Source organism: Alexandromys fortis, unplaced genomic scaffold (assembly GCF_014885135.2).
Source record: "Alexandromys fortis isolate MF-2015 unplaced genomic scaffold, M_Fortis_MF-2015_v1.1 scaffold_69, whole genome shotgun sequence".
NCBI lineage: Eukaryota > Metazoa > Chordata > Mammalia > Rodentia > Cricetidae > Alexandromys > Alexandromys fortis.
The window spans coordinates 6835532-6857724 of record NW_026067951.1 but is presented as its reverse complement, the minus strand read 5'-3'; the positions used below and the strand labels follow the sequence as shown (position 1 = coordinate 6857724).

Below are 22193 nucleotides of genomic sequence, written 5' to 3'. Positions count from 1 at the left end.
TGGAAGGCAGAGTGAGTAGGGCCCCGAGCTGAATGAAGGGAAAAGTTAGGCCACCCGAGTAAAAGATCAAGTCAAACACCGTACTTCGGGGACCAGTGAGCCTGGGTCTCGCCCACCCGGCTTTCCATGCATCATGTTGTCACTCAAGTCAGAAGCACACATCGATTATATCATTAGATCTGAAAAAGACAGCTGCAACAGCTGACGCTGTTCACACTGAAGAGGTTTGTGAAAGTAAGCGGAGACCTTAACAAAAACAATGCGGGCGACCGAATCAAAGCCCAGGTCCTCTGCGCGATTCATCAGCCCCCAGGGAAACTGGTTCGGGAAGCAAACCTTCATTTATTTTGACATGAAACTTTACTGATCGGCTTTACATGCACATAGCCTCCAAGTTGATATGATCTGAAAAATACTATGGCTTGAATCCCAGTTTCAAAGTTTGCTCATTTTAAAGAAGTGTGGAAAAGAAAAGTCTGCTTATGGAAATTAGCTTTATGAATGGGGCGGCCGGGTTTCACTGGTTCGGAATAATCTACTGAGCCCGAATGAATCGGCTCTGCTACATTTAAAGGGCCAGAGCGCGAATTCCCACTTGCCTGTCCCCTCCGCCCCAAGCCCCGGCCGGCCTCGCCCACCCTGCCCGCGGCCCCTCTGCCCTAGGCGGCTCCTGGCGGCGCCCCTTTCCGGTCAGTGGTGGGGCGGGAGGAGGGGCGGCGGTGTGAGGGGGTGGGGGGGGATGGGGTGGGGGTGAAGTCCTGGAGCGGGTTTGGGTTGCAGTTTCCTTGTGCTAGGGATCGTGTCCCCTCCTGCCAGAGCCAGGCTCCTCCCCCTCGGCGCGGATGACACTAGAACCTCCTTAAGTTGCGTCGCGCCACAGCTGTCTGCGAACACTGAGCTGCCTGGCGCCGTCTTGATACTTTCAGAAAGAATGCATTCCCTGTAAAAAAAAAAAAATTTCCGAGAGTGGGAGAGGAAGAGAAAGAGAGAGAAAGAGAGAGAGAGAGAGGGAGACTGAGGGAGCGAGACATAGAGAGCTACGCAATCTGACCGGGCAGGTCACACGCCTCCTCCTCCTCTCTGCTCCTTGCTACTCAGGTCGGTATTGTGACTTTTTTTTTTTTTAATCCCCCTCCCTCTAAGTGGAGGGACTTTTCCCCCCTCTAAACTTAAAGCTCAACTTTCTTCCTTTGGAGGATTTGTAGTGGTAGGAAAGATCCGGGGGCCGGTGTCCTCCAGGGAGGACTTGTCCCTAAGTTTTAATTGCTTAGTCAGTCCCGGGCTCCTGCGAGATGTGCTGGGGAGCTTGGCTTTTTCTCCCGCCGGGTCTTCGCGTGCGTGTGCACGTCCTGGGTGAGCCGGCCCTGCGGGAAGCTCCAGGAGACCTAGCGCCCTGCAGAATTTCAGGTGTTTAAAGTACTTACAGCTCATCCAGCTCTACTCTTCTCTCTTTTGCAGGTGACCGGAGGAGCAACCGTCTCTGAGAGCCGAGGAACCAGTGTGCAGTGTGGCCACACTTGGATTGCAGCGTCTTTTCTTCCTCATCCCTTTTTTATTTTTATTTTTTTCATTTGGCCTCTTTATTCCGCCGCTTTTACTTTTTTAAGGGAGGTGGGCTCCCTCTTCCTTCCTCCCTCTCTTCCATTTTCTTTTTCTTTTTCCTTTTTTTTTTTCAAACTATCCCACAAAGATTTTTCTTTCCCCCCTAAATCCTCTTTTTTTGCTCACCTTTCCTACCCACTTCACTACAAACAAACCATTAAACGACCCCTCTACTGGGCTTCCGACGGCAGGAGTCCGCGGACCTCCCAGGCCGACAGCCCTCCCTCTATCCGCGAGGGTTCCGGGCCCGGCGAGAGGGCGCGAGCACAGCCGAGGACATGGAGGTGACTGCGGACCAGCCGCGCTGGGTGAGCCACCACCACCCTGCGGTCCTCAACGGGCAGCACCCGGACACGCACCACCCGGGCCTCGGCCACTCGTACATGGACCCGGCTCAGTACCCCCTGACGGAAGAGGTGGACGTACTTTTTAACATCGATGGCCAAGGCAACCACGTCCCGTCCTACTACGGAAATTCGGTCAGGGCTACCGTGCAGAGGTATCCTCCGACCCACCACGGTAAGTTCACCTGGGTGCAGGAATCCTCTCTATCCGCTCCCGTTTTCCTGGGTCCGGGAGACAGCCAGAGACTCAGGCTGGGCAGAGCAAGCAAAAGCCCTTAAGTGTGTCACTAGTTCATTTAAAAAAAAAAAAAATTGGGGCCCGGAAATGGGCGAGGAAGCAGTGTTGCTCTTTGGGAGAGTGTTTTTTAAAGTGTGCTGCAGGCGCCTCTCTTTGCGGGTGTCCTTTGGGCCAGGCACTCACCTGGCAGGCCCCTAGACGCAGCCCTGATCCTCAGGCGGTTGGTTGCAGATTTTGCAGGAGGGGACATCTCAAGCTGTGCCTGCACGCGCCCGCCGCGCACGCTGAGCCTTTCAGGCCAAGTACCAGCGCTGGCCAAGCCGGCCTGGAACTGGGCTCCTCTGAAGGGCTTCCAGTTTCTAGCTACCTAGTGGAAGGGGTCTTTCGCCATAGCCTTGCAATTGGATTTTTTTTTATATTTAATTTTTATATTTTCAGAAAAGCCCAAACACATGTATTTATTTCTACTTTCTTTGCCTTTTCCCCAAAACTAGTGCATTTGAGTTTTACGCAGGTTTCCTGGTGGCTTGAGGAAGAGAATCTGGTGGTTGACACGGTAGAAAAGAGGTAGAAGCTTTAAGTCGAAGAGAAGTCAGGTTTGCTTAGACTCCCGGCTACACAGAATTTTCCTACGTTTTTGCTTTAGATGCTTAATTGCCAGCAACCCTGGCCTTAATTTCTCCTTTGGCCTACAGTAGTTCCTATGGACTCCTCAAAGATATTTAGGATACACCAAAGTTTCTTTTTAAGTAGGAGAGTTTCCAGTTGTCTCTCTCAAACCATTTTACCTTGAGAAGTTGAGGGGAGGTGTTTAAAAAAGAAAAAGAAAAAGAAAAAGAAAGGAAGAAACCCAGCCTTGTGTGGTTGAGACAGGGGACCCTTAACACTTCCCAGCTGTGAGATTGTGCTCAGAGGAGCAACACCTTGGAAGGGAGGAAAACGTGTGGCTTTCTCAGTCAGCTGCGCCTGCTCAGGTCTCCCTACTCCGAGCTAGCCTTGGCGCCGTTTTCACAGCCCCTCTGGCAGCAGGCGTCCTCTGCCTCACAGCCTCCAGGTCTTAAACAGTCATTTCTGCGGATGCGGCGCTCTTTGCTCTGGTTGTGTGCAGATTAGCAGTTGAGTGGAAATGAGGTAGATCAGACCTAACGTTATTTACTATACTACTTCCTGCATCAAAAAAAAAAAAAAAAAAAAAAAAGAACCTTAACCCTTGGCGCTCAAGAGAATTCTCCAGCTCTTTTGACTCCCCTCCCCTTCCTCTAGCTAAAGATTTTAGTTTCAGTATTGCTCTTAATGGTTGACAAGACTGTCAAATGGTGAGACAGGCATATAGGACGAAAAGATCAATAAGAGTGTAGATTTGCACTTGCAATTTAAAGTTTCCCCTAGCAGAGAGTATGGACCTGGATAACAGAGGAACGCCTTAAAATGGGGTATTTTAAGTGAAAGCTAAACTTCTGTAGATGAGTCATCCTTGGCTTAAAAGACACATGTAAACTGGAATTTTGTGTCTCAGGTGAAAATTCACCCACTGCCCTGGTGACTAGAAAAGTCTCAAGGGCCAGGGAGGGGGACTTGTTTTTCCTCTTCTTTTCCTATAAGATTTGGAAGGGCGAAGGAAAATTAGGGAGGAAGATCCTTCACGGTTTTGGACAATTAAAATGTTTCTGCAATTTTCCATTTCAGGCCTTTTGGAAGCAGCTTTGCCAGTTCTAAGCGAGCATTGAACTTTTCTAAATTAACTCTCAAATACACCCTGCCTTCCTTGCTTTGGGTGTTGGGAGCTGGGCCTCTCTCTAGGGTTGAGGAGTGGTGTGGCCCCACTTCATCCTTCAGGCCTCATCACTCATGCTGACTCTCTTATCAGCCTGGCTGGGATTAAGTCTGCGGTGGGAGCATCAGGGCCATTGAAAGAAACCAATAAATCAAGGCAGGTTCTAGAGAGAGACCCCAGGAAATCTGGTTTAGACTGCGAATTTGGACAGGACAAATAAGCCATGGAACCTTTCTCCGCGTCCCTGCAACTCCTCTGGAGTATTTTAGGAGCAGGCCTTTCGTTTTAGATTTGATGGGTGTGGACAGGGTCTGTTTCCACCTCGGGGCACATGGGCCCGGTACTCCTGGAACCACCGAAATTAGAGTAGGTTTGAGCTTTCTTGCTCGGTTGGGCCTGGAGATTTGCTGACTGGGAGGTTGGGGGCGCCAGGGATAGAAACTCCAGGTGTGTTGTGAGCAGCTTTCAATGAGGTTCTCTTCTCTGTTCTTCTCTTTCCCTGTCATCGCTGGCGTCGCAGGGAGCCAGGTATGCCGCCCACCTCTGCTGCACGGATCCCTGCCCTGGCTGGATGGAGGCAAAGCCCTGAGCAGCCACCACACTGCCTCGCCCTGGAACCTCAGCCCCTTCTCCAAGACGTCCATTCACCACGGCTCCCCGGGGCCGCTGTCCGTCTACCCTCCGGCTTCATCCTCTTCTCTGGCCGCAGGCCACTCCAGTCCGCATCTCTTCACCTTCCCGCCCACCCCTCCGAAGGACGTCTCCCCAGACCCGTCGCTGTCCACCCCAGGATCGGCGGGCTCCACCAGGCAAGATGAGAAAGAGTGCCTCAAGTATCAGGTGCCGCTGCCGGATAGCATGAAGCTGGAGACGTCCCACTCCCGAGGCAGTATGACCACCCTGGGAGGGGCCTCGTCCTCAGCCCACCATCCCATCACCACCTATCCGCCCTACGTGCCCGAGTACAGCTCCGGACTCTTCCCACCCAGCAGCCTGCTGGGAGGATCCCCAACAGGGTTCGGGTGTAAGTCGAGGCCCAAGGCGCGATCCAGCACAGGTAAGTGCCGCCTCCACCCTTGGGAATTTTTCTTTTGCTCCCTCCTACTTCCTCTACATCCAGGTCAAGGCAAAAAAAGGGGTCTTTCTTCCCTTAAAAAAAAAAGTGTGTGTGGGGGGGGGTGTGGGGAAGTCTCTGGAAGGCCTACAGGTATCGCCCAGCACTTCAGAGACCTTCCATTCTTCCAGCCTGGGAAGAATGTGGTGTCTTAACAACTGCTGATTTAGGCTGCAGAGGGGAAGTGTGTTCTACTTTTAACCCCCCCCCCCCAATCCAAGTGAGCTGGGAAAGGAAAAAGATTAACACAAACAAATGGATGCCCCTTCCTCCTGCCTGCTGAGGGACTTCTGGATTCTACAGCTAGCCTTTAGAGACCAAATGGAAGGCCCCAGGAATAAATCTGTAGTGTTTAAAAGCTAAAACGAAACCTTCTCCAACCTAAACAAACACAGGTCCCTTCTATGACCCCTTTGGCCTCTGTCAGTCGGACTGCTCCTCTTCCCTCCCCTCAGAGAGGGTCACTGGGGCTATAGCCAAGGACTGTCCTTTATAGAGATACATATAAATAAAGCGTGTGTCTGTGTCATTCGGGAAGGAGGCAGACACTTGGTAAAACCAGCAGGCTTCCCATGAAAAAGGGACTCTTCTTAGCTGAACTTCTGAGGGCTGCAGAGGAAAGGACCATCAAGCACCCCTTTTTCCCAGTCGGTTCCCCACAGTGTCTTTTGGAGCACTCAGTCCGAACAGGGGCCAGAGCCCCACTTCGGACCTCCAATTCCTGGAGTTGATTGGAAGCCAGGTGTGATAGATAGAAAGGCTGAAAAAGATTTTGCAGGTGCGCGCTTCCGCTTCCTCTGCACCTCCCCTGCCCCTCAAAAGCCAACTGTGTTTTCCAGCACGCGGAGAGGTTTTTTTTTCTATCGAAGCCATTGCAGGGACGCATGCTCAGGCAGGGTTTTTCCTTTGCTTTAGAAGTAAGACAAATTCATTCTCAGTGTGTGGCTACACAAAGCGTTTCAGTCACCAGAGTGTGTAGTGTGACCGGTGTTTTCAGAAGGGATTTTGTGAAGACTGTTATGTCTCCAAAGGTGTGCTCATTTCTGAGTGGGCCACTCCAGATACACAGATTGCATTAAGGAAAAAAAAAACCTATGGTCAAAAAGTTGCCTATGAAGGGCAGGCTGGATGAGCGGTCTTCCCACCGTGCTTGGGTTTGGAATACTTCAGAGGCATGGTGCCTGGAGCCCAGTGACCAGGAGATCAGTTTTCAGGGTTTGCTTTTCTCTCTTTCTTCCTTTCTTTTTCTTTTTCTTTTTTTTTTTCTTTCTTTTTTTCCCAGGGTGACATTCACTCTGACTGCCTGAGCAGGACTGTCTCTATTTAGTTGATATGTTTTAGCTAATCCAATTATTTTCAGACGGCTGCACGCGACAGTTGCATTGTTTATCCTGGGCCAGGAACTTTAATAGAGTCCGGATGCGGTTAGGCTGACAGAAAAACTCAGACCTGCATGCTCAGTACATGAAAGTAGGCAGGAGGGAGAAGGGAGGTAAGCTCATTGGTAGAGTCAAAAAGAAAGCTAGAGGAAGAGAGAGCTGAGGGGCAATGTGGTCTGCCAAGGTGCCCGGACAAGAGCTGGGCTGGTGGGGAGTGAAGGCTCCGGACTAGAGAGAGAGGCAAAAGGACTGGTTGCCTCCTAATGTGCTACTGGAGGGCTGAAATCAAGGACCGACGCCCGTGTGTTTTGAGGTTGCAATGGGGTTTAAGAACAAAGCAAAACAAAAATTCTCTGTACTGGTGGGGCTCTGAGGTCAGGGAAGCGCCTGGGCTCTGAGGCCGGTGTGGTGGCTGTGGGGGGAGGGGACTCTGACTTTCCCAAAGACTCTCATTTCTGTGCCCTCATTTCCACGCTTCTTCTTCATCCCCTTAGGTTTGCACACTTTTTGTTCTTGGTTTAATCTGTTTCTTTCTCTCACTCTTTCCTTAAGCTGGTGGGTTGGGGTGGGGGTGGGAGAAGCAGGACCAGTACTGGGTTTTCTCTAAGCCTTGTTCCCAGTTGTTTGTTGTTTGTTTGTTTGTTTAGGTGAAGGGGTGAAATTTGGCTTTGCACTTCCTCCTTCTCACCTCCTTTCTCACAGTCAGAAAAACCAAGAGTGGCATCCCTGGCCCGCAAAAGACCTGGGACTTTTGGAGAGTATAGAGGGAAGTTTCTAGAAGCGCTCAGTATGCAGAGAGAGGACCAGTGGGAATTCGTGGAGAGGGTGCTCTCTTATTTCCCTTCCCTTCCCTGTCCTCCCTCTTCCCCCCATTCCTTTCTCTTTCCTCTTTGCAGATGCATTTATTGGACAAGACAGAAAAGAGATGCAGGTCAGGGTTATTGCTGTCCTTTGGAGAAACGTTTGAGGTTGTGGTCTGGGCCTGCACTGCTTTCTTGATGTCTTTGCTTTTGGTCTGGTATCTATCTTTCTGAACAAAAGACAAAGCTGTTGTTGTTGCTTTTATTTTTCCCTAAAGGGTCATTTTTCTCAGTTTCCCTGATCACTTTTTGGATATGGGTACCTCCTTCCACTTTCCTGAGAAAAATAGCTTTACCGGCCTTCTGCTCCTACGCAGCCCAATTTCAGGGTTTCAGTCCGAAAGCCCAAGGGGCATTTGAAAATGGCTGTTGAATGTCAAGAGGCCTCACAGCTCTGTGGTTCTTGTCACCTTAGAGAGGTGTCTGCCTGGCAGCTCACAGCAGACAGGGGGAGAGGCAAGAGGAAGACAGAAGGCAGGAGTCAGGCCCTCCATTAGGAAAATTGGCTGTGTGCTGAAGTCACAGTCGAGGCAGGGAGAAATGAGAAGAGTAAAACCCACGCAAGGCAGTCGAAAATTTGTGGAGTGAATCAAGACAGAAAATTGCTCTAGTGTGCAGGGCTCTGCCTGAGAGCAACCAACTAGTCACTCTGCTTTCAAGGGCCCTCTGAAAGGAAGCTGTCTTCCTCCCTCCTACCTGACAAAGAAAAGGAAATCAGCCTGGCCACAGGCTGGGAGATCCCCTCAGCGTCAGGGTGCCTAGGCATTCGCCCTGCTCAGGGCGGCTTGCTTGCTACCCTTCTGCTGTGCCTGGTGCAGGGGACATGTCAGCAGCAAGCTTCTGTCTTTCGGCCCAGTGCTTATACAGGGAAGGGGACCTAAGTGACCCCTGTGCAGACAGGATAAAAAGCAGGCCTTGGCTGGGCTGTGGCCCATACTCACTCGCAGCATTTGGGCTGTGGAAGCAATAGACACTTGGGAAGCCAAAACATCAAGGCCTCCTGGCCATTGCTCTATAGCTGGTATCCCTTTGCCTGCCCGCTCATCCCTTCAGCTTCTTCACAGCCATTGGCCATATGCCATCGGAATTTGGCCCTACATGAAAATTATCTGAGTACCCTCTAGAACCTTTGAGGAGAATCAAGAAAAGTTAACTGAGATCCTATGAAAGTATCTTTGGCTGTATGTATAAGCAAATTTTATATCTAGTCCCAGAGACTCTAGACACTAGGGGAGAGTTCTCTGTGGACCCCATGCTAAAAGCCTTTTTTTTTTTTTTTTTTTTTTTTTTTTTTTTTGTAATCTGGATGGTTAAAAAAAAATTCTCTGTTCAAATCAGATTTGAAAAAGCAGGTTTACACACGGCCCCCTTAGAAATGGAAAACGTGATGTCTCTCATGGTTTTCTGACCACTGTTAGGGAGGGCTGGAGTTACATTGTGGTGATGATAACTTGAAAGAATTTGTCCCTGGAGAAGGTGTCAAGTCCACAGGTGTGAACACCCCCCTGTTCCTTTGGTTTTGACCTGGGGCTTTCCAAAAAATCATTAGGTCTTTTGTCTACCAAGGTAGACTTTGTTCCTTTCCTGGGAAGTCAGACTTCCTGATCGCTCCTCTGGAGTTTCTTCCTTTACTTCATTTGTCATTGATTAATCCCTCAAGACAAAGGGATCCCCCTTTTAAGTGCTGAGGGTCAAGCCCGGTGCCTTAGACATGCTGGGCAAATGCTCTACTCTGGAGCTATACTTTCAGCCCCTCAAGGAAATTTAGGGCTGTTCTTCATTGCCCCATCCAGCCAGAGAGTCTCCCTCTCATTGACCCACCTCTGTGGTGGCCCCCGCTGAGCTGCCTGTTAGAGCAGGGGATAGGGCTGGCCACTTCCTCCTTGGCCAGAGGAACCAAGAATGCTACTGTGTTACTCCATACTCCCCAAAATGGAAGAGGTTCTTCTAGAAGGGATCTTTCCCGCTTTCAGAAGTTGCAAAGAAGTCTCTCTGTCCAATTTCTACTGAGGAACTTTCTGGAAGTAGGTCCCTGTTCTGATTCAGCCCTGGTTCTGGGAGTGAACAAACCTGGCTAAGCTGGTTTTTCTGTTTGTTTATTTGTGGTTTTGGAAAAAAGAGAGAGAAACTGCAGTCGGGCCTCAGTTACTGAGTGGGGAACATCCTCCCCTCCTCTTCTCCCAGTCTTTGTGTGACCTTCATTCTGTCCTTGCGGCCCTTTCTTCTCTTGGCTTTTCCCCCCTTGCAGATGGCCTTCCTGAAGGCTTGCACTGTGCTTCCTTCCATCCGCCCTTGGCTGGCCAGGCTGGGGCCAGAGTCTAACTCTGATTCTTCTCCTAGCAGCTGGAAAGCTCCAGCAAAGGTGGTATTTTCTGAAGGAGAGGCTCTGAGAATTAGAGGTTCAGTCAGTCCTGCTGGGCCTTAATTGATGACTTTGCAACTAGGGGCACTTAACAGTTTTATTGGAAGTAAAAAAAAAAAAAATGTGAAGTTCTAGCTACTCAATCATCATCCAGTTGATCAATCTATAATCCATCTATTATCTGTTTATCTATCGATTAATCTTTCCTTTCTCCCTACCCTAATCTTCATTATTGAGTCAGTCTGTACAGACAGCCCGGGGACCAACAGGGTCCCCATTCCTTGCTTCATTGACTTTTCCTTCTGAGGAAAATGAAAGAAGTCTTTTGCTCGTGGCCCGAGTGTTCCGCACTCAGCGTGCTCTTAGGGAAATGTTTGAAGGTCTCCCTCCTTCCTTTTGGCTCTCTCTTCCTCACCAAGTGGGAGATGTCAGAGTCAAGGGTCTGTTATTCTACTCACCTGAAGTCCGTCTGTGACAGTAAGGGGTCTGTCACACAGAGTCAGAACTTTGGAGCACTTTGGAGCTGGGATGAACTATTTCCCTGTCCAGATGAGTTTGCAAATAATGTTTTTGTTTTATTTTCCCTTCTAATTTCAGTGGTGTGTGTGTGTGTGTGTGCGCGCGTGTGTGTGTGTGTGTGTGTGTGTGTGTGTGTGTGTCAGGGTATATGTGGAGGATGGATAACAACTTCTGGGGGTTAGTTCTCTCCTTACACCATGCGGGGGCTCAGGGATGGTACTGAGGTCCTCAGGCTCAGTGGCACGTGCCTTTTCTCGCGGAGGAATCTCACAGACCCTCCCTCATAATTCTAAGTGTTATCTCCTGTTTGTAAGCTTCCCGTCCATAAGTGGCTTATCTCTTATCTTGTTTTCAGAAGGCAGGGAGTGTGTGAACTGTGGGGCAACCTCCACCCCACTGTGGCGGCGAGATGGAACTGGGCACTACCTTTGCAATGCCTGCGGACTGTACCATAAGATGAACGGACAGAACCGGCCCCTTATCAAGCCCAAGCGAAGGCTGGTGAGTTCTTGGAAGGACTGAACTCATGTCACTGTTTGGTGTTTTCCATATTGTCTCTGGGAAGGAAGGCTTTCTGCGGGAAATTGGCAGGACAGTTCAGAACCACATCAGCGTGCTGAGGACAGTTTTTCCCTCCTCTCTTTTTCTCCTCTTTCTTCTTTTTATCCCCCCCTCCCGTACCCCTTTTCCTCCAATTTTTTTTTTTTTCAAATTAGATACAGAAAAACCTCTGTACTGTCTTTCATGTTTCACTTCTTAAATTTTAAGGCTACTAACTTATTGCTGTCACACCTGAAACTTATTTCCCAATAGAGTAACTAAGCTTAGCAATGGCAGGATGACTTGCCAATTGTGTCATGGACAGAGATTTAACGTGGGAATGGAATATCCCAGGCACCACATAGAACCTACCCTGGGAGCAGGAGAAGGCTCGGGGGAGGCAGTGTCAGATGCAGAAGTGGGACTGATCCTCTGGTGTCAGTACTTTAAGATGGATAGGACTTAGTGGTATGGTAGTGCACTCCTGTAAGCCCAGAATTTCGGAGGTGTACCCACAAGATCAGGAGTTCAGGGCCAGCCTCAGTCATGTGTAGAGTTTGAAGGTGACCTGGCAATGCGATGGATGTCTGAAGTAAGCCACTTTCAGACTCAGCCCTTGGTATTTTTTCTGCTTCTGGATCTGAGACTTTGAGGACTTAGTAAAGGTGATTCCTTCCGGGGAGTTTTGTGGTTCCTGTCTTGACTCGTGGTCTCATCTAACCTTCGGTTTTATTCATTTATTTATTTCGTACAAATTATCCACAGGGCAATAATTTCCAGCTCCTACCACGCACACACACTTGCTTCTATTTTTTGAGCTTTTTGGTATTAAGAATACTTGAGAAAACCTCGAACTATTGAGCATTTATAAAGGAAGCAAACAGGAGCCGTTTGTTTGTAAACTTGACTCTGCAGCTTTGGGCCGGGTTGAGCAGTGATTGTATATAAGACAATAAGAGTAGTCATCGGGGCCAACTACGCATAGGCGATATCAAAATGCCGAAGTTCACCAAGTGGAGGGGAAGAATTTCTCCTTGCAGATTCTAAGGGGGGGGAGGAACCGAGCAGAAGGGACTACTCCTTCCTTACAGCACTGTCTTCCCTGCTAGACAGCAGTGTAGACAGACAGACAGCAGTGTAGACAGACAGCAGGGTAGACAGCAGTCAGTTTAGCACTTTTTACATCGTCTTTAGAAAAAGGAACACTTTCTAGGGGTGGAAGTGTCCACATGACTTTATTTTTTTTTCCAATCTTAGATCTCTAAGCTTCATTCTATCTGATCTTTGCCCATTTCTCTATCTCTCCACCCCCTCCCCATGCAGTTTAAGTTTTTTTTTTTTTTTTTTTTTTTTCTTTTCCCTTGCTCTTCTGTGCAAAGCTAACTTCCTAGAAAAAACGCTGCCGGATATCTGGGTGCTAGAGATAACTCATAGCAACTCAGCTTCTCCAACTTAAACATCAAGATGTTTAGACGGATCAGAACAAGAAGCACTAAAAAAGAAAAGAAAAGAAAGAAAAAAAGAAATGGCTGGAGGTGTTAGCTCAGAATGAGTGTGATCACACCACAAAAGAATGCCGTGAATCATTCAGAACCTAGCCTTGGTGAAAAAAAAAAAAAGAAAAAAGAAAAAACACAAACCCAACAACAAAATTTTTTGTTGAAATATATCCAGTTTTTAGTTTTAAAGTAAGGACAAAGAAATTATAAAGATCTGAAAAGTCTCATAGTTTTCTGACGGTTGAATGAGAATTTATCTGGCATTTTCTCCTCTCTGTACAGAGAACACAGGGGAGGACTCTGTATTTTATATAAATCTGCTTTCACTCACCTTACATAGGAAGTCTTGAACCTCTGAGTAATAATTGATTTTAATTCTAGAGTGCATGGCCTGTCACAGTTTAAGCTGTCCGTGTTAATCATCCCACCCAGAGGGGGTATTGATATTTTCAATCCCATTACAATTCCTGTGCTATATGGAGATACGGAAAAATTCCTCTTCCTCTTTTCTCAGTTTACATTTGTGTGTGTGCTGTGTGCACGCCGAAGTCAGCAGATAGCTCTCAGGAAGAGTCAGGGCTTTCCACCCACTGAGTTCTGGGGAGTGAACTCGGGTCATCAGACATGCTGGCAAGCCCCTTGACCCTCTGAGCCACCACACCAGCTATCTGCCCTCCCCCGTTAGGTACAGTCTACGCCTAAACACCTAGAACCTTCTGCTTTCTTTTTTTTCCTTCTCTTACTTTTATGCTAGGGTGTGGACACCTAGGTTTGTGTCTGCTGAGGACGCTGGAGCCATATTTCTTCTTTCTCATTCTTCCTGACTATCACTTCGGCTCGGCCTTTCCAGCTTGCTGGTTTTGTTTCGCGTGTTTGCAGACACACCGATGACTACCTGGCCCATCCTATCTCTAGCTTCTCCGTGAGACACAAGCCAAACATAGAAGTTAGGACCGATGGCTTTCCTTCCTACTAGTATTCCAGAATTCTCTTACGTCTTACAACTAGAGCGGGTTAAGCTGCTTGCCTTATTGAAAGACTTATTGATGTCTGGGCCCAGCAGTGTGTTTCTGGGCAGTTCTGTAAGTTTGCATAAGCTCTCTGTCTTACCAGAAACCTATCTGGCACACATGTGTATTTATGATCTTTACAATTTCCTGCAAAGGATTATTTATATATGGACTGAATTCTTTCATTGGAGCGCTCATTGTATTAATTGGTCTATTATACATTATACATTATACATTCAAAATTATTGAACTGGGAAAGCTGGTCGCCCGAGTGGACGCTGTCGGGTTTGCTCTGAATATTTCTCCTGAAATACCATAGGACGGTGACAGTAATCACATGTAACATAATTGTCACAAATCATTAGGCGCTGGTTTTCAGTGGGACTTTCTTCCAGAGAGCACTTGAGGAGAAATTGTTATTTAAGTATTAAATGATCACATTTCCCAAAGGCAGGTGGCCAAAGGCTCCAGAATCAGCACTAACGCTCTCGGGCCTTGGTGATTTTGCTTTGTAATGGGCAGCGCGAAAGCAGCACCTTCTGCATGGTGCTAGACAAGGGTCGTTCTTAATTTCACTTCCTTACCATCCTTAAGATAATTACCACAATAAATAAATAAAGAAGACAAGAAAAAAATCTGCGCTCCCTATTTAAGGCCATGGGAGCAGATCTGTGGGACAGCCTAGGGACTTTAGAAGGAAGGGATCTGTCTGCTGGGTTTCCCAGTGCATCTGAGTGTTTGCTGCAGCTTTGGGCTTGCTGCAGTATTGCTAGAGAGAAAGCCAGGGGCGCCCAGGTTTTATTTTGTGTTCTTAAAATCGTACCAGAATCCATTTTTCTTTCTTCTTCCTTCTTTCCTCCCTTTTTTCTTTTCCCTCCCTCCCTTTCCCCCTGCTTCCTCCTTTCCTGCCTTTCTTCCTTCCTTCCTTCCTTTCTTTCTTTCTTTCTTTCTTTCTTTCTTTCTTTCTTTCTTTCTTTCTTTCTTTTTTTTGTGGGGGGAGGGCTAAGGATCCAGCCTGGGCCTTTGCTTTGTTAAACTCACTGAGCTGAATCTCCAGCTTCTATACCCGATGATTCTCTATCTTCTGATTTTCACTATTAATTTTGAGCTCAGGATCCAGACTTATTTTTGAGTTAACTTTTTCTATTCAAGGTCAGAAAGAATATTTTAGAAGTGACAGCTCCATTTTCTTTTGATTTTGTGTATGTATATGTGTGTGTGTTTGTGTGTGTGTTTATGTGTGTGTGTGTAGATCAAAGTGCAACTTGGTTTTTTTTCCCTTCCACCACGTGGGTTCTTGGGATCTGGTCAGTCTTGGTTGTAAGTGTCTTTTCCTGTGAGCATTCTTGATGGCTCAAAGTTCCATTTTCTTTCAAAAGTTTTGACTTTAATTTTTCATTAAAAAAATATGTGCATAGAAAAGCTGCCTAATAAGTTCAAATACACAAGCGGTAAAAGAAATCTCTCCCTGTTAAAGAAAAAGCAGAACTAAGGACATTTAAATTTAATTTCTGAGACAAGATTCGTCTCTTTAGCCCGCACTGTCCTGAAACGCCTTGTGTATGTAGCCCAGGCTGGCCTCAAGTTGGTGGCAATCTTGCAAGTTTTCAAGTGCAGGAATTACAGTTGTGAGTGAGCCTTCAAGCTTACAGAACCAGGGAACTAAAATTCACGATGAGGCCGACATTTGGCCTATGATGCCTGCATGCTCCTATAGAGAACAGCAAATAGGAAACGCTGAACTTCACACAAAAGGTGTGAGACTTGAGCCAGGGGGGCAGGTGGTGTCCAGGATCCCTACTATATAGTCAGAGTATCTTTTCTTTCTTTTTTGGATTGCCTCATTGCATGATGGTTACCTACCTAAAGATATCGAGTGTGGCTGTCCTGGGAGTGCCAAGTGACGGGCCAAGTCTGATAGTGTCGGGCGTGTGAAAGGCTGCAGGGTGACTGGGCAGGGTCTTAACTCAAGATGTCCTCTTCCTAAATCATGGTAGCCTGAGTCTTTTGTATTTTTAAGTCTTTAAAATATCTGTAGTTATCAGTCTATATATAATAAATTCAGTCTTTAGCTTAACATACAAAGTATCGAGTTTCACCAGGCTATCTTTGTACCTCTGTATTAGTATATCTCCTTCCCATTCTCTCCCTTCTCCTGATGTCTGTCCCCAGTAATCCTCCTGCCCCAACCTTGTGTCTAGATTTCTAAACAACCACTACTATGCCCAGCTAGTTCAGTCTTTCCTGATTTGGGACGTCTAGCAAGGGGTTTCTTAGCTCAGGTTTCCTTTCATTTTGCTGTTCATGTGTACAGAAGGCCAACGGCTGATGTACAGGTCAATAGTTTTGGTGGATCCTTTCTGAAAAAGAACTCTTGTGGGCCTGGGAAAGATGACTGGGAATGACTAAGATCTTGGGACCAAAATTAGCCGGGCTAATTGGAAATTGTCGCCTTAAAAATGAACTCTGTGGCGTATACTTCATGGGGATGGAGGGAGGGGTGGATGTTCCCAAGGAGGTGGCATCGGCATCCCACTTCTCTCCAGTTCTGCATGCAGATTGCCTACTGAGGTCCCGCCAACTCCTAAACACTGGATTGGCTGCATTTTTCTTCTCGAGGACGATCTCGGATCTTTATGGCTTTCATGTGGCCCACTTGCTAGTTTTGATTTCAGTATCTTTTTTTTTTTTTTGGCCTCCACGCCTGTCTCTGTAGCTCCACCAACACATTTACTATTTGTTCTGATTTCATCCTCTCCTCTCTCCCCACCCCCAGTCAGCAGCAAGGAGAGCAGGGACCTCCTGTGCGAACTGTCAGACCACCACCACCACCCTCTGGAGGAGGAACGCTAACGGGGACCCCGTCTGCAATGCCTGTGGGCTCTACTACAAGCTGCACAATGTAAGTGGGACTGGACCCAGCGGGGCGGTGGCTCTCCTGGACAGGACGTGGGAACAGCACCAGCATCCAGATTTCTGATGGGTTACCGTCAGTCTTTTTGGAGCTAGGCGATGGGTTCAGAAACCAACACAGTAGGACTGAGTTTATTATTTGTAATTCTTGGGTTTCTGAGACACCTGTTTTATTATAGCCAAGGGTAGCTTTGCCTTCTACATGTAGAGGGGGCTGGCTGGCCTTTGTCTCCTGATCCACTTCTTCCAGAGTGCTAGGATTACGGACGAGTGTCACCACAAAACTATGAGTTTTGAGCACATCTTTGCTGAGACAGAAGGGCTTAGAGATAGAGAAGGAACCCAGGTTTGGTAATATTCAGAAGGCTGAGCAGGAGGACTACCATGAGTTAGAGGCAGCCATGACCTACATATAACTAGTACTAGGCCAACCAGGGCTACATAGCAAGATCCTGTCTCAAAAACAACAACAAAAATGATGGAAAAGGACACTGCCACTACCCAGTTAGTATGTTTTGGATATTTTTTACCTGATAAGTATCATGGGCCTGTGTAGGTTTTAAGGGGAAAAAAACTATCTTCTTGAAAAACAGAAAAATCATCAGCTCTAATCATCGGGTCAGGTGGCCATGCCTTTAATCCCAGTGCTTAGGAGACAACTGCAGGTAGAGTGTTGTGAGTTCCAGGGTAGCCTGGTCTAAATACTGAATTCTTGGCCAGCCAGGGCCGCATAAAGAGATCCTGTGTCAAAACAAAACAAAACAGGAAATCGCCAGTTCTGTTTCCATGTTCCCTTGCATGGGGTGGGGCCAGGGAGCACCTTCCTTTCAGGAGAAAGGGAGAGAGATGAATCTGCAGTGTGGCTGTCTATTTCCGAGCAAAAGAGGACAGTTGTGGTTACTGACGAGGGGAAAGCCTTGGCTGTCCTGTGCTGTGAACTTCAGATGATCCTCTGTGTGACAAGCATGAACTGAAGTGTCTGAAGATCTCCCTGAAAGTCTTTGTCCCAACAGCGCTCACTTGCAAATGGCTGAGGGGAGAAGTGAGGTTGGAACACTAAGGGAAAGAAATGGTTCCTTCTTCCTTCTGGACCTTGTTAGCAGAACGATAATTGCCAATCAACAGAGTCTAGCTGCATTTACCCTGACTTTTTTTTTTTTTTTCTGAGTCAAGGTCTCATATTGCTTAGATTGTCCTCGAACTCACTAAGTAGCAGAAGACATCCTTAAATGTAGTATAGTTAATCCTAAATCACCCCTCTCCCCCCCACACACCAAAAGCCACCTCTCTTCTCTTGGTGTCTTTTGCCTTTGGCAAAGTCTGGGAGGAATGAGGAAGAAGCAGAAATTATTGCTTAGGGCTATTCTGGCAGTAAGTCACTTTACCCAGGAACACCCGGGAATCAAGGAAGCTTTCCTCCCTCCCCCTTCTGTCTCTCTGTCTCTCTCTCTCTCTCTGTGGGATAAAGTTTCTGAGATTCCAAAGGAATCCTAAGCTCACATCTCTTGACACGGTTGGTCCCTTTCGGTGTTGCCCAGTAGAAGGAAACCAGAGGCTTCCTGAATGGGATCTGCTGGTTGGAGTCCGGGGCTATCGGCAATTAAACCAAGTCCTGCTTTCAAACGCAGGGAAGAGCAGCTAGAAAGATTTGCGATATGATCTGGTAGGGACTGGAGCATTAGCGTTTATTAGCTCTCCAGGCATCCCCACGGCCTATGTGGTTATTTTCTGAGCTACAATTTCCAGCTCTCTAAGAACATCCATGACATGTGAGCCCTGTGATGTAGCTAGGGCGAAGACTCGTCTTATTTTAGTTGTAGTTGAAGGAGCTATGACTCAGAAAGGCGTGTACCTAGGGTATGCATGGTAACAGGGCTAGTGAAATAGAATTCAAGGCTGATTTCCCCCAGAAGTCGGGTATCAGGAGTGACAGGACACCTGGAAAGTTAACTATCTGACCTCACAGGGCATCAAGATCCCCAGGCCCACCCCCCTAAGTGGTAGTGTGTACATTTCTTGACCGTCTTTACGGAGTTACAAAATTATGGGAAATTAGCTACCTCTGATTGTTAAAGTCACAGGGATGAGCATGAAGCTGGTTTCTCACCTAAAGATGTGTGTGTATTTTTGAATAATGGTTTCTTCCCTAGTAGAACTAGGGACAGACCCGAAGCTTCAGCGTGAGTCAAGTGCTGTAGAGCTGACTCATCCTTCTAGCCTGTTGACTTTTCTCTCTTGTGCATGCGTCCACCCCTTCCTGGATCCAGCAGTGCCCCTGCTTCAGCCCCCAAGTGCTGCTGTTACAAGCTTAGGGCAAGGGGGAAAAATTTTTCTCATTCTCATGTGTGTGCATTTTTTTTTTCTTTTTTTTTTGCCTTTTGGCTTAGTATGGGTTCATCAAAGGAGGCAGCTTAGGTGTGTTTAACAATGAGATAATAATCTAGGCCCATGTTCTTGGCGTGTAATTTCTTCTGCCCATGCTGTGTCTGCATATGTGTGCCACGGGCTCCTCTCTTCTTATCTAGGTCTTTAGACGATTGCCTAATCTCTGCATCAGCGTATCTAGGTGTGTTGTGACTAGCTATCTGTGGCCATGTAGCTATCGGTGTAACTAGATATTATATTTAGATATCTGACTACGTGCATCCAGTGATTGGTGTACACAGTGGTGTATCTAGACATTATCTTAGGGAAGGTCTGATGTGGGAGTGGATACCTGTCATCTCTGTGGGCGGCATCTTTATCTTCCTGACAACCTGAAGGAGCCCCGAGACAGTTTTCTGGCACTGGCTTTGACTCTTTTGCTTCTACTCACCCCCCTCTTCCTGTCATAGGGGTAAATATGGTTTGAGGCTCCAGTGTTGGGGGGCTCTGTATTCCTCTCGGGTATTCCTCTCCATTTCTCTGCCAGCACCAGGAAGCCATGTTCCTACCGTACCCCAAAAAACTCGGTCCTTCTTGGCTATTTGGATCTTTTCTTCCTTGACTGCCATTTCTAGCCTCAGAGGCAGAGACGTGAAGAGATGGAGCCAAGGCAGCCTTTTTAGCCACCCTTGAGAACACTGATGGCTGGGGCTGTTTACCTTTAGTGTGGCAGGCAGCGTTGGGCCCTGGCTGCCTCTCGTCAAGATTCTTGGTCGGATCCCTGGGAACCTGGCTAGATATGCGGTTGATTCATTGCAGTGGATGTGTGCCGTTGACATTGACTTGGCTGGCTCTCTTCAAAGAGAAGCCTCTTAGCTTTGTAAAATCCCATCCTTGCTTCTGTGTCCCCAAAGTATATGAAATTTCGAAGGACACTTAATCACTTAACCAAAAGGATGTTCAGGTGGCGAAGCCTAGTGTTCTTTTTCTCTCAGTGGGGTCTTGCTAGTAGCTCAGGCTAGCCTGGAACTCCTAAGCAAGCCCAGAAATCTTCAGAGTAGGGTCTTGCATCTTTCTCTGAAGCTTTCTTGGTCTTTAATTATGACCGCAAGTTTCCTTATAAGCTATCAAAACACTTTGGGTTGATTTGGTTGGTTTTAGCTGCTTTTCCTGTCCAAAGTGCAGAGGCAGGCTAGGAGCGGCAGCAGCTCTCAGTCATTGTGCTTGCTGTTGGGTGACGAGGGCACAGGGGTATCCTCTGGAAGCACACATTGCTTTAGCATAGGCTTCGGGACTGTGTATGCAGCGCCTAGCAGGGTGAGGCCCCAAGTTCCATCCCCAGAACACTCCTCCCTCCAAAAGTCTCAGAACACACATATTGCAAGGGAAAGAAAGGTTCTTGAGCACAGCACATTGTGAAAAAGCCAGGTGGTGGGTGGCAGCCAGACCTTTGTAGAGAGGTACAAGGAGTCTGATTTCCAAGAAAGGTAGATTTCAACACGGGAGGCTTGACTCTCCCCGGCTCTATGTGGCAAGTCTCAGAAGAGATTCATGAAACAAATAAACAAAATGGCACTCCCCCCTGCCTACCCCCCCCACCCCCCGAAGGTGCCTCAAAACCCGTCTTCTCAAGAAATAGCTGAGGGAAATTTTAAGAAGGAAGACAGGTTATATTGTCAGACAATCCTCGTACTAGACGGGGCCTGAACTTGCCAGCTTCCCGAGTTGGATGTCAATGAGCTTAGTTGCTGTGCTTGGGGTCCCTGGGCTTTGGAAGCTGTGGCAGCTGAGTCAGAAGCCCTGTATTCTGAGACCTGCAGTACCTGGGTCCCTGGAATTAAAAAAAAAAAAAAAAAAAAAAAAAAAAAAAAAAAAAAAAAAAAGGAAGGAAGGAGCAGGCAGGGCTAAGGAAGGGGCAACCAACACAGAAACACATTGCTGGCCTGGGGCAGGTGGCAGGCCCCATGTGCAAAAAACCTGTACCATTTCCAAGGCAGCAAAAAAGTAAAAAAAAAAAAAAATTGATCTTTGTTTAGATTAACAGACCCCTGACTATGAAGAAGGAAGGCATCCAGACCCGAAACCGGAAGATGTCTAGCAAGTCCAAAAAGTGCAAAAAGGTGCACGAGGCGCTGGAGGACTTCCCCAAGAGCAGCTCCTTCAACCCGGCTGCCCTCTCCAGACATATGTCGTCTTTGAGTCACATCTCCCCGTTCAGCCACTCCAGTCACATGCTGACCACACCGACGCCCATGCACCCGCCCTCCGGCCTCTCCTTCGGACCTCACCATCCTTCCAGCATGGTCACCGCCATGGGGTAGAGAGGGAGAGCCCTGCTCCGTATGCACGAGGAGTTTCCGAGTCCGCAAAGAATTCATCCCTCTGACCCCTTCTACTTGCGTTTTTGCAGGAGCAGTATCATGAAGCCCGAAAGCGACAGATCTGTGTTTTTTGAAGGCAGAAAGCAAAATGTTTGCTTCTTTTTCAAAGGAGCTGCCGGTGGTGTCTGTGTTCCAACCACTGAATCCGGATCCCATTTGTGAATAAGCCATTCAGACTCATGGTCCCTATTTAACAGGGTCTCTAGTGCTGTGAAGAGAAATATTGCTGAACATTGCATATAACTTATATTGTAAGAAATACTGTACATTGGAGGAAGACTTTATTGTACCTGGATAGCTGTAAGAAAGGCATGAAAGACGCCAAGAATTTTAAGGAATATAGGGAAAATAAAGTATGGAGGGGGATACAGAAGAAACTAAGTCTCGATGTCCAAATGGGCACGCTGTCAGTTTTGTTTCCCTTTAGTTGTTTGATGCATTTAAAAAAAATTAAAAAAGAGAAAAAAAAAAGAAAAAAGAAATGAAAAAGAAAAAAAAAGAAAAGAAAAGAAAAAAATCCAAGAAAAAAAATATTGTAGGCAAATCATCTGTTCCAGGCTGTGAGCCTTTGCAAAGGAAATTTCAGATCCGGGCAATCGCGTGTGAGATCTCACCAGTTGCCAGTGAGGATCTGAGAATGTCATGTCTAGGCCTACATGCTCTGTGAACTAGTCCCTGTAATTGTTGTCTGTATGTATAATTCAGAAGCACCAAAATAAGAAAAGATGTAGATTTATTTCATCATATTATACAGACTGAATTGTTGTATAAATTTATTTACCGCTAGCGTTAAGAACTGCTTTTTTTTTTTTTGTTTTTGTTTTAATGTTTTCCTTCTCCCTGGAATTTTGGTTGAATAAACTAGCTTGCTTTCAGTTGACCTAAGGTGGATGTACTCTGGAGGGTTTATTTTTCCTTTTTATTATTTTTTGATGATGGTATTTATTAAATAGCTTCCACGGGCCCAGTGGTACCTGTCTTTTCCGTCACTTCTCTTGCAGCCCAAGCTATGAAGGTAGCAGCGTACTCGCTACCCACGTGCATGTCAGTGACCTGGCCGCCACAGGCCTTGTCCTGAGAGCAACCTGGCTGACCGTTAGCCTCTGTGTGTTCTGTATTAGTGATCACTGCCTTTAAACAGTCTGTTGGAATAATACTATAAAATAATAATAAAGTTAAAATATTTTAAAACAACAAAGTAACATTGTATCAAAGTGATGGCGCTCCTTACAGAACTTGGTAGTGCTACCCGATTTCAGAGTTGGTTTCTTTGTGAACATCCCAAAGCAAACGC

At 47.2% G+C, this 22193-nt stretch overlaps 1 protein-coding gene across 4 annotated transcripts in view; it reads left to right on the top strand.

Moving 5' to 3' along the window:
* Gata3 (GATA binding protein 3) overlaps window positions 1–21779 on the top strand; it is a 30164-nt gene extending 8385 nt beyond the window's left edge. The window contains exons 1-6 of one of the 4 annotated variants that reach the window (XM_050150522.1): window positions 490–1098; window positions 1459–2121; window positions 4479–5015; window positions 10551–10693; window positions 16018–16143; window positions 20555–21779. In XM_050150522.1, the coding sequence (XP_050006479.1) occupies window positions 1881–2121; window positions 4479–5015; window positions 10551–10693; window positions 16018–16143; window positions 20555–20839 (1332 nt within the window). In that variant the 5' untranslated portion in view covers window positions 490–1098; window positions 1459–1880 and the 3' untranslated portion in view covers window positions 20840–21779. Of the gene's footprint in view, window positions 1–489; window positions 1099–1234; window positions 1354–1458; window positions 2122–4478; window positions 5016–10547; window positions 10694–16017; window positions 16144–20554 lie in introns of those variants that run through there. The other 3 variants (XM_050150519.1, XM_050150521.1, XM_050150520.1) reach the window with 3 other exon arrangements.
* The last annotated feature ends 414 nt before the right edge of the window (window positions 21780–22193 follow it).